This window comes from Rhinatrema bivittatum, chromosome 5, assembly GCF_901001135.1.
Source record: "Rhinatrema bivittatum chromosome 5, aRhiBiv1.1, whole genome shotgun sequence".
Classification (NCBI taxonomy): domain Eukaryota; kingdom Metazoa; phylum Chordata; class Amphibia; order Gymnophiona; family Rhinatrematidae; genus Rhinatrema; species Rhinatrema bivittatum.
Window position 1 is genome coordinate 39,640,803 of NC_042619.1, and position 15,265 is coordinate 39,656,067.

General features: G+C 43.5%; 1 protein-coding gene across 1 annotated transcript in view; it reads right to left on the bottom strand.

The window, feature by feature from the left end:
• The window catches only part of DLG2 (discs large MAGUK scaffold protein 2), a 2,548,136-nt gene that overhangs the window by 2,197,055 nt on the left and 335,816 nt on the right, over window positions 1-15,265 (bottom strand). The window contains exon 4 of the mRNA XM_029602231.1: window positions 2,643-2,741. Within this exon, the coding sequence (XP_029458091.1) occupies window positions 2,643-2,741 (99 nt within the window). The remainder of the gene's footprint in view (window positions 1-2,642; window positions 2,742-15,265) is intronic.

The following is a 15,265-nucleotide window of genomic DNA, read 5'->3' on the forward strand; positions in this document are numbered from 1 at the left end:
GTAATTGGAAGCTTTCTTCCTTTTTAACACTTGCATTTAGCCCAGCCATCACAACAACATTTCCCATCCCTCTGGAATTTGGTATGCATGCATCCTAATTTTGACCACTAGGTAGGCACCACCAATGTACAATGGTTGGAAATCTCTCCCCTCCACGAGCTGTGAACACTGCCTACACAGATTTCTTAGACATAAATGAGTGAAGAAGCATATGCTTGGCTCATAAATCAAACCCATATTTCCTGCATGGCAGCTTCCAGTACTGCCAATGAGCCATTGGACCACCGCAGCCTTTGTCATAGCTTTATATTGTCACATAGACTAGGTGACACTTTTCTGAATCATATAATTTAGGAAAGCACCATGCCTTTAGAGCAGTGTTTCCCAAACTAGGGTCTGACAGAGCATCACAGGGTATCTGCTGGAAGTCCAGCTGCCCAGAAAAAGAGCGGGGTCTGCCCCAAGGCTGCTTCCTTTTCCTGACTATCACATTCTGCACTGTGTGTGGTCCAGAAGGGCCTGGTCTTGTGCTGAGAAGAAAAGAAGACCAAGGTGGTGAAGACGCATAAGAGCCCGCTTCCACATTTCTGAAGGGAGAGGACTACAGCAAATTGCTGCTGAAAGCCCGGTAGGCACTGAGTGGAGGCCATGAGGAGCACAGCATATTTCCGCTAAGGAGAGATGAAGAGGAGCGAGGTAAATCACAGCTTCTGAATGCTAGGTTCTGCGCCGAGCAGAGGCCTGGAGGAGCACAGCATATTTCCGCTAAGGAGAGATGAAGAGGAGCGAGGTAAATCACTGCTCCTGAAAGTTAGGTTCTGCGCCGAGCAGAGGCCTGGAGGAGTGCAGCATATTGCTGCTTGGCATCAAGGAGAGACAAGAAGCCTGGTTCAGCACCGAGGAAAGAAGAGGAGGAGTGCTGTAAAACGACACTGTTGAGAGCCCCAGACTATTCTGAGTAGAGGCTTGGAGGATCGTGTGCAAACCACTGAGAGCCTCTTCCTGCACTGAGAACAGGAGGAGCAGGGCAAATCACTGCTACCCAAGACTGCTATTCTGGTCCAGCAAGCCTGAGGAAGAAAGTGATGAATGGGAATGCAGAGAGAGGGGAGGGGGCCCTACACTGAAGGGGCCGGGGAGGGGGAGGGCAGGAGAGAAGCACTGGGGAAGAGGCCATGGTGAGGGGAAGTAGGACAGAAGACAAGTGATTTTAAAAATGGTATTTTGTGGGTGGGGAGTTGGGGGGATGAAAATACACTGAACTTCTCTTCAACTCTCCTCTTTAGTAATGGGGCCCGTCTCAAACACCTCTCCTTTCCCTGTCCCCACCATTCTCTTTTCTCTCTCCCACAATCCATCTCTCTCCCCATCACCAGTCCATCTCCACCAGCCTCTCTCCCCCCCACCATCCCCTCTCACTCTCTCTCTCACTCCTCCTACCAGTCTACCCCAAACAGTCCCTATCTCATCCTACCAGTTTACCTCTCTCTATCCCTCCTTCCCACTATCTTCTTTTCTCTCTCTCCCCACCAATCTACCCCATCAGTTTATATCTCTCTCTCCACACCTACTCCACAGTCTTTCTTTCTCTCTCCCCACCAGTCCATCCCTACCAATCTCTCTCTCTCCATATCAGTCCATCCCCATCAGTACCCCCCATCTGTCTCCCAACCAGTCCACACTCTCAAAAAGGTTGGGAACCCCTGATTTAGAGTTTATGGTTCCCATCTATTTTTCTTCTCTATTAATTTTGCATTAAATGACACAATGTGTTTCCTCAGCTCCGGCAAATCTTTGATTCAGAAGAAAGTAGAAGTGCTTCAATTAAATATGCCACATTATGCTGTGTGGGTGAGATGCAGTAAAAGCACATCCTGTTGAAGGTAATGCTTCCAAAAGTGGTTCTCAGCTCTCATACAACACAGTTCAATGAAGATTTCTTTTCAGATTCCAGCCTTTCTGACTGTATAAAGTAAAGATAGCATTCACCCAGTAACAGAAATAATAAAACGAGGTTACATATTTTTTAGGAAAGTGGATAACCAAAACAAATAAAAGTAACACCAAAACAGAACTGCATTCTGCAAAAATTGCATAAATTGGTAACTACAGACAAATGTGAAAACATGAATGAATTGGCAGCTAGTAAAAATTTCACTGTAATATCTCATTCTTATTGGCCTAATTAAAAAAAAAGAAACTTAATAACCATTCATGCAATAGGATAGTCACAGTTTTCTTCAACAACCATGGACACAGACTATGTAATGCAGATAATGAATCTTAATGCAAGGTCAAAATGAATAAAAAAAATATATAACTATGGTACAATAACACTGGCCTCTTCATCAAAACCAAAACAAAAGTAAATTTCATGGACTTTTTGAGCAAATTACATTTAGAGGCTATGCCCATATTTTGTCTAATCATGTAATGCCAACAACGACATAATCCCCCACATAGCAAACAAAACTGAGCATATTCATATGCAAGATGCCATATATTTGTTACATGCTGAACAGGATGCCATAAGATAGAATATTGGTCATATACATGAAACAAATCATTAGCTTTCAGCTATCACAGAGCTCTACCAAAATAAGGAATACTAGTCAGTGAAAATACTATAGCACAGTACTTACTCTTTTTGTATTCCCTCTAATATCATCTTTATGACACACGTGACCTTTACTCGGTTCATCATATGAAGTATATCCATGTGAACCACTGGAAAATGTAGCCTAAAGAAAGAAAGATAAAATAAAATAAATAAAAGCTGATGCTGGTGAAGCGAGAAAGGACCTCCGGTACATGCTAGCTATGGGTGGCCAAATCTGGGGAGAAGATTAAGATGTCATCGAGGGTAGACCACTACATATTGAGAGAGATCAAAATCAACATCACTGACAAAGGCTTGGAATACAACAGGTGCATTACAAAGTCCAAAAGACATGATCATATAGTCATACTGACATGTTCCTGGTATTGAAGGCAGTCTCTTCCACTCATCAACCTGTCCCTTCCCCCCCCCCCCCCCCCCAACGCAATTCTAGCTTGGTAAAAGTCTGGCCCCTGAAGTCTATCAAAGAGTTCAGTGATTAGCAGCAAGGGATAAAGATCTTTAACTCTGATCTTAGTGAGGCCCTGGTAATTAATATAGGAACTAAGGGATCCATCCTTCTTTTGTACAAAGAAGGATCCTGAGCTAGCAGGGGACTTTGATGATCAAATGAAGCCTTAAGACAGATGTTCCTGAATATATTCAGACATGGCCTTAGTTTCTGGCCTGACAAGGGGAATCTCTTATCTTGTGGTAGCATGATTCCAGGAAGTAGTTCAATCGCTCAATTGTACTCCCAATGCTTAGGGAGCATCTCTGCTTGCCTTTTGCTAAAAACATCTGCAAAAGCATGGTAGTATCGTACTTCAGAAGACCCAAGGATATTTGCACTACAGAGGCAACAAAAGTGGAAGCTATAGACCCCAGGTCTAGAACAAAAAAAGAGAAGCAAGAAGGATACTAAGAGATGATCTGTCCTGAAGGCAGTCAATGAGTGGGTAACCCCAGGAGAACCATATAGGAAGGAAGTTAAAGGACCCAGAACAAAATGGTTTCAGTATGCTTTGTACCCACTATTAGATTCAGGTCCATTGTAGCTCATTGCACCTCTCCTTTGTTCAAGGGCTAACCATCAATGGTGAGAATGAGACTGGTGCAGGATTGGGTTCAATAGGACTTCTGCTCTTACAGACAAAATCCAGGATAATGAAATTACCCTCTACCCTGGAATCAATGAGGCAAGGGTCTCCGCTGATCCTGATGGCTAATTCAAGGAGATTGAGACTGAGAGAGATAGTGCCACATGATTGAGGGAAACATCAACAAAGGAATCTGCTCCGGTGACACCGGTGATGAACATTGGCCAAACCTAGGATGATATCTGACCAAGTGTCCAAGGCCAATACAACAGAAGCCAAGCCCCAGCTGCTTCTGTGACTTTTCTCTGTTTGGCATAGGCAAGTGCTAATACAGCCCAGCTCCATAGGCTCTTTGATTGGTGGAACAGGCTTGGCTGCAGGACTGCAAGAGGCATTGGGCTCATGGTGGAAGGCTTGAGTTTCAATTGTTTTTCTTGAATACGGGTGTCTAGGTACAGATACAAAAGGATCAAAATATCCAGCTATAAACATAGCTCCCAGCAAATCATCTTATCCTTGATCTGATCCACTAATCTATTCCAGAAGAATGCAACAAGGACCTCATTATTCTAGCTTGTCTCTGCTGCAACCACGTGGAACTCTATCGTATATTGCCCCATGGTACAGTTCCCTTTATTTCAAGTGCAGAAGAAAGGTAGAGGCTGAAATCAAGCGGCCTGGGTCATAAAAAATATGTTTAAATACCATGACAAAAGCATCAAAGTCCAAAATCCAGGGTCCTGATTTTCCCAACGTAGAGAGGCACAGGCCAAAACTTCCCTAGTCAAAAGTAATATTATGTCTGCCACTCTTAACATATGGTCAGGAAAATTGGGAAACCTGCAAGGTAAAGACTATATAGCACTAATTCAGAAAGCCCCAGCAAGATTTTGGATCTCCAGAAAAGTGCAGGAGGGTTTCCACCCAGGGCTCTTTAAGTGGATGTGCCACAGTTGCAAAAGGTGTAGGAGCAGAAGGAGGCATTTGCTGCAACTGTGATCCAGAGGCATCCAGGATGGAGGTTCTGAGCAAGCACATTAACTTACTCTTGCAGGCTTACCAAGCATTGTGTTTTGATTTCAGTTGCTATGCAGCTTCACAGTACCCTGATTACAACACCTCCCTATCAGCAGAAGCCTCTGGTGAGTCCTACCCCAAACTGTTCTCACCATCTCATCCCTGATCTCATGACACAGCCTGTCTTTCAACCTCCCCTCCACTAAGGAACCTCAACAAGCATACTCTCCAGGCTGGACAAGCTCCTCCTCCCTGCCTTCACCACATCCAGGCTCCAACCCTACATAACGCTACCTCACCAAACCCAAAATGTTTCTGCATCGAGTTACCCCTGGATGCTTGCCCTAGCTACTCTTGCCTTGTGGCCTCCCCAGACTTTTCTTTCTTTTGCCTTGTAGTCTCTGGGCCTTCTCACTCCTTGGCTTGCCTTGTGGCCATCTGGCCTCTTTGCTCCAAGCCTTGCCTTGTAGCCTTAGGGTGTTCATGCTCCATGCTTTCCTGCCTAAGGGCCTTCTTACTCTTGCCTTGCCTTGTGGCCTATCTAGGCCTTCTCCTGACCACTGCCCTGTCTAGGCATTGCCTTGCTCTGTGGCCTATCTAGGCTTCTTGTCTTGCCCCTTAGGGTTTCCTGTATCACTGCCTTTGAGCCTGTATGTTCTATGTTCTATCTTGTCCTTGTCTCATCCTGTCCTGTCCTGCTTTAGCCAGTTCCTGTCCAAGCCTCAGTTCCAGCCTTATCTGTTATGGTTGTGGACCCTTGAGCTGGAGCAAGTGGTGGTGACCACTGAGGGATTGCCCCCAATGGATCTCGTCTCCGGGAGATGGCGCTGGTGAGGACAACCCAGCAGGACCTTCACCTATACCAGCCCTCGTTCCCTGCAGGTTGAGCCCTTGAGTGCCAGGGCCGGCAGGACTTAGGTGCGGGTGCCTCAGAGAAGCAGGTGAAGAGGAAAACGGAGACAGGGTTAGCAGTCTGGGTCTGGGCAGGCAGCGAAGATGTGAAACGGAGTTCAAGCAGAAGATCCGAGGCATGCAGCAGACAGACAAGAACGGAGAACCAGGCCAGGGGTTGAGAAGGGCAGCAGACAAGCAGAGATGAGAAGACAAGCCGAGGTCAAACCTGGAGGTCAAGCCGAGGACTGGTTAACTTGAACTGAGGAGCAAGGACGAGACTGGAAGCAGGAACGAAGGCACAGTCAAGAAGGCAGGAACTGGAAGCAGGATCACAAGGACTGGAACTGGATCAAGAATGAAGGCAGGAACAGGATCAAAGCAGGAACTGGAACGAAGGACATCTGGATCAGCAACTAGCACTACGAAGAGATGACCTGTTGCAAAGGCAACTTCTGTAGACTGCTGTGGGGTTTAAATACCCCTCCCAGGTGGTCATCTTCCGGGGCCGGGCTGAGTTTTCCCACCGCGGCCCCTTTAAAGGGCAGGGCCTCTCGCACACGCATGCCTAGGGAGAGCTCCCCCGCTGGACGGAGGAGGCCGCCGTTGCAGCCATGCGGCAGGCCGCGGTCGGCCTGCCACGGAGCAGACCGCACCACGCCGGGCGACGGCGAGAGGAGCAGGTAGGAGTGACTGGCCAGGGGCTGCCGTGGCCAGGAACTGCAACATTATCTGCATGCTGTTCCTATCCAAGCTTCAGTTCAAGCCTTACCTGCATGCTGTTCCTATCCAAGCTTAAGTTTATTTATTTATTTATTTAAGGTTTTTTTATACCGGCATTCATGAAGCGTTCACATCATGTCGGTTTACATAAAAACAGGGGTGCAATGAATACAACAATGAACATAAATAAATGTGATGAAGAGATGCAGTTACAATTAACAAGGGCTATTGAACTGTGGTGGAGGAAATAAAGAGAGATAGAAGAAGTTAATTATATACAGGTATACAATATATACAGTGTACAATATATACAGCTGCTGTGAAGAATGAAGGGAGCAGGTAAGTTCCAGTCTTACCTGCTCCCTGTTCCTGTCCAAGCCTTGCTCCAGCCTTAGTACCCTGCCCAAGCCTGGTTTCAGCTTTGTCATGCCAACTTGCGCCACTCCAAGGGTGGTGTTCCCTATGCTCTGCCTGATCCAGAGCCATAACACACTGGTTCCAAAGTGTTGGCTCAGCTCCCTCAGCCAGCTCAGTGCAGTCCATACTGGCTACAGCTTGAAGTGATGTAGTCATCTGTGGGTTACTCAAGGAACCAGCTGCCTAACATCTGGAGAGGTGAATCCAAGCTGTACACAGGAAAAGCAGAAAAGCTGTGCTTCTTCTGCCTATGCGAGCTACTTTTCCCTCGGGTTGAGCCTTCAAGTACTGGTAGCTGGTGAGGCAAGAAGGAGTAGACCCCAATACAAACATGAAGTTTGTATTGGAATACAAACATGAAGTTAAAATCTTGGAACACAGTGAAGAGCTGGAGCACACTAGGAAACCAGGAACAGGAAAGAGATCAGGCAGGAACACTGAAGGTAGAAACCAGAGATAAAGAAGTCTTCTGGATTTAGGTAACAAAGATGGAGCTGGAGTACAAGGACCAAGAAGAAAGAACAAACTCTGGCAACAGATTGACAAAAAGCCTGAATATAAGTACATGTCTAAACAGGAAATAAGATGCTGCTGGGAGAAAGTGAGGGGCATAGAGCTGGGAGGATATGATAGGTGGTCCAAGCAGCTCACAGCGCCACCTGAAGGCTGGAGATGATATCAGCAGCAAATCCTTAAACTGAGCCACCAAGGCAATCCCCAGCCATCCTTTTTATACTAGAGATCAACAAGTATTGCACTTTGTCGGCTTCTTATGAAGAAAGAAACAACATTTCTCAGTTGCAATGTCAGAATTTTTCCATATGTTTTAAGAAATACCTAATATACAATCCAAGAAGGAGTGCAAGAACAATATAGGTCCAATACTTTCTTCATCCAAAATGTATTTATTTTAGTTTTTAAATGTTCAAGGAAGCCACTCCAATTTTCAAAACATGTACAGGTAAATGACTGCTTCAGGGTCCCCCATGACTGCTTCAGGGTCCCCCATGTACAGGTAAATGACTGCTTCAGGGTCCCCCATGACTGCTTCAGGGTCCCCCATGTACAGGTAAATGACTGCTTCAGGGTCCATTTACCTGTACATGTTTTGAAAATTGGAGTGGCTTCCTTGAACATTTAAAAACTAAAATAAATACATTTTGGATGAAGAAAGTATTGGACCTATATTGTTCTTGCACTCCTTCTTGGATTGTATATTACTTGTGGAGTGCAGTTTGCTCCCTTCTTATATTTGGATATCTCCGGTTAAGAAATACCTAAGCCAGGAAGAAAACCTTTTTTTAACACAAGGAAGTTGTAGCCTCCATAACACCTCCTAATGAAAGAGATAGAGTTTTCATTTTCCCAGGTTATTAATATGAGGGCTACATTTTAATAACATCCTGGTTATCCTTACAAGTGTAACGTTCTGTTAAAACCAGAAAGAAATCATCATTTTTGATCCAGATCAACTTTCAGATTTTCTCTCTCTCTAGACCAGTGGTTCTCAACCCTGTCCTGGGGACCCCCCCAGCCAGTCAGGTTTTCAGGATATCCACAATGAATATGCATGAGAGAACATTTGCATGCACTGCCTCCATAACATGCAAATTTTCTCTCATGCATATTCATTGTGGATATCCTGAAAACCCGACTAGCTGGGGGGGTCCCCAGGACAGGGTTGAGAACCACTGGTCTAGACCCATGAGGCAAGTACAAAGCAAGGGTCTTCCTTTTCTTCTTCCACTTTATCTTAATGGTTCCTTGGGGGAGGAGGAAGGTTTCTGAACTCAGTGATTAATATGGCATGTGTTTAAATATTCTCTTTAATGTCTGGTCAGGAAGTATCTAATTTTCTGTATTATGATATTTTTGTACTAATTCATTTGTCTTATTGGTTTCCTCTACAAACTGTGAACTTAAATAGGGGGAGAATACTTTTGTGACCATTTGAAAAAGGTATTCTCTTCTATTTCTTCTTATCTTTTTTTTTTTGTCATTTGGTTTATGGGTTGTACGTTTTCTTACATGTTATATATTTGTGAAATGTAATTATTTTTTTTAAAAAGCACTGTGCCCCTTGACAGTTTCTGCCTCATTTTTCTTGCTGCTGCTGCTGCCATCATTGCTATCTGATTTTATATCCGCCCCCTACCCAAACAAAATCTCAAGATCTCACTCTCTTTTCCCCTCCTCCAGCTTGATGGTCACTCTCCTTATGATTCCTGCGCCCGTCTATCCCTTCACTCTGATTGATGGAAGGAGAGTGTCACTCCTTAAAAATGTCAGTTCTCCTGTATCATCTTCAATAGTTCCATTACTATAATCTGAACCACATGGTGGTAATAGAACCACACAGAAAAGATTCTGCATATTTAAGAAGTGTTGCTCTTCTGACAGCCAAGAGGAGATAAGGCAGGATAGGAGGGGGAGAGGTAAGGAGAGATGGAGGAAAAGGAAAGATGAGGAAGGAGGGAGAAAACAGCAAGGGAAAAAGATATAGGGAGGGAGAGCGGTATGGGGAAAAAGCAAGAGAGGAAGAGATAAGAAAGAAGAGACATAAAAGGAGGGATGAGGAATGGGGAGAGAGACAGATTGATTGGGCAGGAGAAAAAAAACTATTGTTATATGCATGGTCCACGAGATTAAGAGACTCAGAGGAGGAATCAGAAAATCCTTGGTGGTAGGGAGCAAAGATAAAGCCAAAGAAGGCAAAATTTTCTAAGGCCTCCAATTGACATCAATCCCTATATATCTATAAAGGACCTCAAAGTTTGATGCAGATGGCTTTTAAAATATTAACTTTTATCTGGAAATGGGCACAGAAGTCCATCAGCGTTTGCATTTACCATGTACTGGTACTTGTAAATTAAAGCTTGCAAATTAAACAGCAAAAAACTAAGTAAAGTCTTGGAAGTTTTAACCTTTTCACTGCCAAGGTGTTTGCAATGCAGAATGTTCACCTTTTTTTTTTGCCTTATAGCCTGACCCAAAGCACATAGTTAAAGCTACACTGGAGTGACAACGGAACAAAAAGGTAAATGTACTGGAGTGGCCCAATCAAAGCCATGACCTCAATCTAATCTAAAATCTGTGGTGGCATCACATAATGACCAGCTAGTGAGTGGAAATCCAGAGTGAAGCTCAATTGCAGATCCCTACAACATCTTTCTTTTATAGCACTGAAAGTTTCTTTTTTCACTTTTTTTCTTTCTTAACTTCATTCTTTATTGCTTCTAGATAGTTTCTGGACAAATTAGTTACAAGACAGTAAAAATAAAAAAAAACAATTCTTGTGGAAAGACTAAATATACCTCAGAGATCTCAATAACAGATGAATCTCTTTTAGAGGAACCTATAAAAGAAATTTCCATGGAACTTTCTAAGTCAGTGACTACATCAGTGATACTGGAATTTGAAAATGGACTTTCTCTAATACAGTACTTCCTCAAGGAAATAACTGAAAAGGTAGATGGATGTGCATATGTGAGGTGTCTACAGGAAATTCCCTCACCACCTGGTACTTTGCTTAAAACCTTATGTTAGGTTTTCCTCGATTCTTGTTATTCTACCTGTTTCTTGTTTTTAATAAATAATTATTTATAGGAATTTTATTTTGCTTAGTTGATATTTGAATTTTATTTTATTAAGATTTATTGTATTTTTCTCCAGCTGTACATTTATTTATTTTTACTTTTCTTCTAGTTACTTATATGGTATAGGAGTACAAAATATAGTGGTTTTATTTAAATTTTATTTTTTTTATTAATATTGTAAACCATTTTGGCCAATTTGCTTTGTTAAGACGATATATAAAATACTTTAAATAAAATAAATAAATAAGAGACCAGCCACAGCTATCTGGCCCAGCTATCCTCCTTAAGTCCCAACCCAACAAAAGATTATGGGCACAGGAAGGATCCTTTCAGCCTAGCATAAGAAAGCAGGGCTCAGAAGAGTTATAGAAGCCCCAGGGAGCAGACAAGAACCCATTCTATGCAAAGACCTGCTTATGTGTGATATCTGTGTGCTTCCTGAACTTAAGGTGAGCTGTATTTGTTTGTTTGACTTTTCTTTCATTGTAAATAATTTGCACATAAAGGAAACAGCCAGACTTTGCCTCCTTATTCCTTCTGGCTTCTCAAGCTGCTATTGCCAAGTTACCACAGCATGGAACTAAAATCCAGGGTGCAGAAAATCGGATATCACAGCAAGAACATAGAATAACGACAATACAGGCACAGATATCTCAGTTATAGTGCAGCAATGCTCTTTCAGAAAAAGTGGAGGATTTGGAGAATAGGTCAAGGAGTAACATCCAATTTGTGGGACTTTCTGAATCAGTAAAAAAGGCAGATTTGAAACATCTATGTGAGAAATAGTAACTGGAACAATTGGGCCCACTTACAGTCAGAACTCATATTCCTATCGAGCATGCTCATCAACTGGGACCTCTGAAGGAAGAAGCTGCAAAACCCAGGAAGTTATTGTCAGGATTTTTAACCCTGAAGTCAAAGTAGCAATAATAACAGTATTCCAGTGATAAAAAAAAGAGGTTATTTATGAGGGTAATCGTTAACTGCTATTTTTGGATTTCTCAGCTAAAGTGACAATGGATCGAAGAGAAATTATACCTTATGGCACTACACTGTTTAACAAAGGGATCCACTTTCAATTACAATTCCCCACTAAATGAAAAGAGATTTATCAAGGAACAACTAAAATCTTTACATCAAACCTTGAGACTGCTGAATTTGTGAGTAAGCTGAACTGATATGGAATCTTTGTTCTTCAGTGTGCACTTTTTTTTGCTCTATGATAGCTCACTGGTTTGGAAGTGTAGCTCCAATATCAGTATGGGAGCTCATTGGATTGTATTCAGCCCTTTTTTCACTGTTAAGTAATATCACATATGTGGAAGACGCAGTAAAATAGTGTCACAGTATTTGAACGATACTTTAGGGAAGCAAATATTCACCTTTTTCCTTGTGATATACTTTTTGATATATTTTACTGATTTGCAGCATGAATCCAGTTTTGGTTGTGGATGGGTTAACATTTGTGGCTGGACAATTATGTATATTCAAAAGAATTGCAGAGGCCCTGTGTTCTCACGTATATGAATGCTGGCAAGAGACTATTTTTCTTTTATTTTTTTTCTTCCTTTTTTAATTTAATTTCTACTTTTTTGATATTTGGTGAAAGAAATGAGGAGAAGAAGGTTAAGGTTTATAATTTGCTTTATTGTGAGCAGTTGCATTAATCTCCCTCTCTTCATGTTTTTTACTCCCTTTTTCTCGAGTGTTAATTATAACAATTCTATGTCAGAGTTATTTAAATACCCTGTTTAGAAGAGAGTAGGTGCTTATGGGTCACATGCTGTTTTTCTATAGGGGGCTACAGAGGTGTTGTGGGAAGAAGGAAGATTTTGGAATGGAAGGGAATAATGCTTGAAGCTAATTTTTTCTCATTTAAATATTGATGGAATTCATTCTCTAATCAAAAGGAAACAGATTTTAACCATGTTTAGAAAACTGAAAGCAGACCTTTCGGTCTTTTCTCCCTGCCCCGTCCTTCTTGACCCCTCTCCTCCTAATCTCAACACCTTCTCCGTTCTTCGTCGCCCTGTACAGATGTCACCATCCCTTTAAGAACTGTTTGTTTGTTTGAGTACCTACTAGGTCCTTCGCCTAGTCACTATTATACGTTGCTTGTTATTATAATTGTAGTGCTATGTTAAGCTAATTTACCTCTCTTAGTTGTCCTGAATTCATCACCCTGTTTTATGTAACTTTCTCTTATATTGCTGGTCATCCCTTGTTTTGCTGTAAAACGGTACGATAAGATATTTGTCTTGAGTATCGGTATATTAAAAGATTTTAAATAAATAAATAAATAAATAAATAAATAAATAAATACTGTGCTCTTGCAAGAGACACATCTGGATAAACTAGATCATCTCAATTTACGAAGAGATAGCAGAGTTGCTTGCCTGTAACAGGTGTTCTCTGAGGACAGCAGGATGTTAGTCCTCACACATGGGTGACATCAGCAGATGGAGCCCGATATGGAAAGTTATGTCAAAGTTTCTAGAAACTTTGACTAGGCACACTGAGCATGCCCAGCATGCCACTATCCACACGCCCATGCAGGGTCCTTCTTCAGTCTCATAACATAAAATTATGATAAAATAAAAATAAGAGAAACCCAACTCTGTGGGGTGGCGGGCGGGTTTCACAAGGACTAACATCCTGCTATCCTTGGAGAACACCTGTTACAGGTCAGCAACTCTGCTTTCTCCAAGGACAAGCAGGATGGTAGTTCTCACACATGGGTGAATGCTTAGCTACAGGCTGCTCCCCAACGCAACAAGTGACCAACAAACATCTAACCAGGTGCCAATGGGCACAACACCAGTGCTGTTGGTAACAGAGGGGGAGACAGCCTGAACCAAAACTACAGTCCCTAGGTAGGGAGTCTTGGGTTCTACACCTCAGACAGGTTCCTGAGGACAGACTGGCCGAACCTATTGTCATGTTGGTCATCTCTATCCAGACAGTAATGAGATGTGAATGTGTGGCGAGAACTCCATGTCACAGCCATGCAGATCTCCTCCATGGGAATTGCTCGCATATGGGCCACTGATGCTGCCATGGCTCTGACAGAATGAGCCTTGAATAACCCTCGAGATGCAGTCCCGTCTGGGCCTAACAGAAGGAGATGTAATCTGCTAGCCAACAGCATAGTGTCTGTTTGGCAACGGCAATGCCCAACCTATTCTTATCAAAAGAAACAAAAAGTTGGGTGGACTGTCTATGTGCTTCTGTCCACTCCAGACAGAAGGCAAAGATTCTCTTGCAGTCCAAATTGTGCAGTGCTCATTCACTTTGGTGCGAATGAGGCCTGGGAAAGAATATTGGCAGGACGATTGGTTAAGATGGAAATCCATCACCACCTTAGGCAGGAGCTTAGGGTGCATAGGCAAGACCATACTGTCATGATAGAATTTTGAATATGGTGGATAAGTAACTAAGGTTTGGAGCTCGCTGACCCTGCATGCTGAAGTGACTGCCACTAAAAATATAACCTTCCAGGTCAGGTACTTCAGGTCACAGATGCGTAGCGGCTTAAAAAGAGCTTTCATCAGCTGAGTTAAAACCACACTGAGATCCCAAGACACAGCGGGAGACCTTATTGGAGGCTTCAATTGAAGCAGACCGCACATACAACGTACAAATATAGGCTTTACAGAGATGGGCATACCATCTACACAGTGGTGCTAAGCGCCAATCGCACTAAGATGGACCCTAATGGAGGCGATCTTTAAGCCAGCTCCAACAGGAGTAGAAGGTAATCAAGCAATTTTTGCGTGGGGAAGGAGAATGGATCTGCTCACACCATATAGAAAACCTCCTCCACATCAATCTGTAGAACTTTCAAGTGGAAGGCTTTCTAGAACTCATTAGTGTTACGCCTGTCTGTTGCAGATGGCTGCAACCTCTCATGCTCACCTCTTTTTTCCCTGCACTGTCAATCATTGGGAGAATGGCGGACTCCGCCAACCAAAGCCACCTTCCCCGGCATCCCTGGGACAGCATAGGCGCTGCCGACCATCTTATTTCCAGCATCACCTAGGCGCGCGCGTGCGCGCGCAGGGCCTCCTTATGAATACGTCATGGTGGGAACCTCGGGGGCATCCCCTCCCGATGATGTCAACACCGCTAGTGTACTTATACTGACTGGCCCATTGCTAAGACGAGTTAGCAAAGAGTTCTCTCACTTGTTAAATCCGCTCTAACTTGGATCTGCTGTTCCAGACTCTCCTCCTGGCATTCGGACGCTCTGAGAACCCGCTCCTGGGGGATCTTCCGCATCTTGGCTATCCGCTCCTCGGAGGGCCCTCCTGCCTGGGACTTCCTGACCCGCTCCTCAGGTATCTCTGCTGAGACTTCCTTGTGTGAATACATTCTCCAACTTCTATCAACTTTACTGAAGATTCCACGGCGTACCCTGTTCCTCGGGTCACTACCATTCTTCAGTCTGTCTACACTACTCTATCTGTGCCTCAGGATATTACATCATCTATACAAGGTCTGTGTTTATTACATTTGCCGCTCCTCGCGTTATGTACTATATTTTCTCCTTAATATAGTCTCTCTCACAGCTGTGTCCTACATCGCTGAGACCATGCCCAACAATGGTGAAGCCCCCGGGGCTCCTCCCTGTGGGCGGAGACATCTCTCACCTCAGCCCGGGGTTCACAAATTCATCAAAACCATAACAATTAGGATCTGAAACATCTTCTGAAAGATTGAGCGGCTACAGAATTAACCTTTCATCATCCAAGCGGTGAGCGACAGAGCCTGGAGGCTGGGATGCCACAGCCTGCCCTTATCCTGCGTGATGAGATCTGGGGAATCGCCAGACTGATCGGTCTCAGCTCCCGAAGGAGTGGAAATCAGACCTGTCTCGGCCAATGAGGGGCTATGAGAATCATAGTCCCTCTGTCCTTACGAAG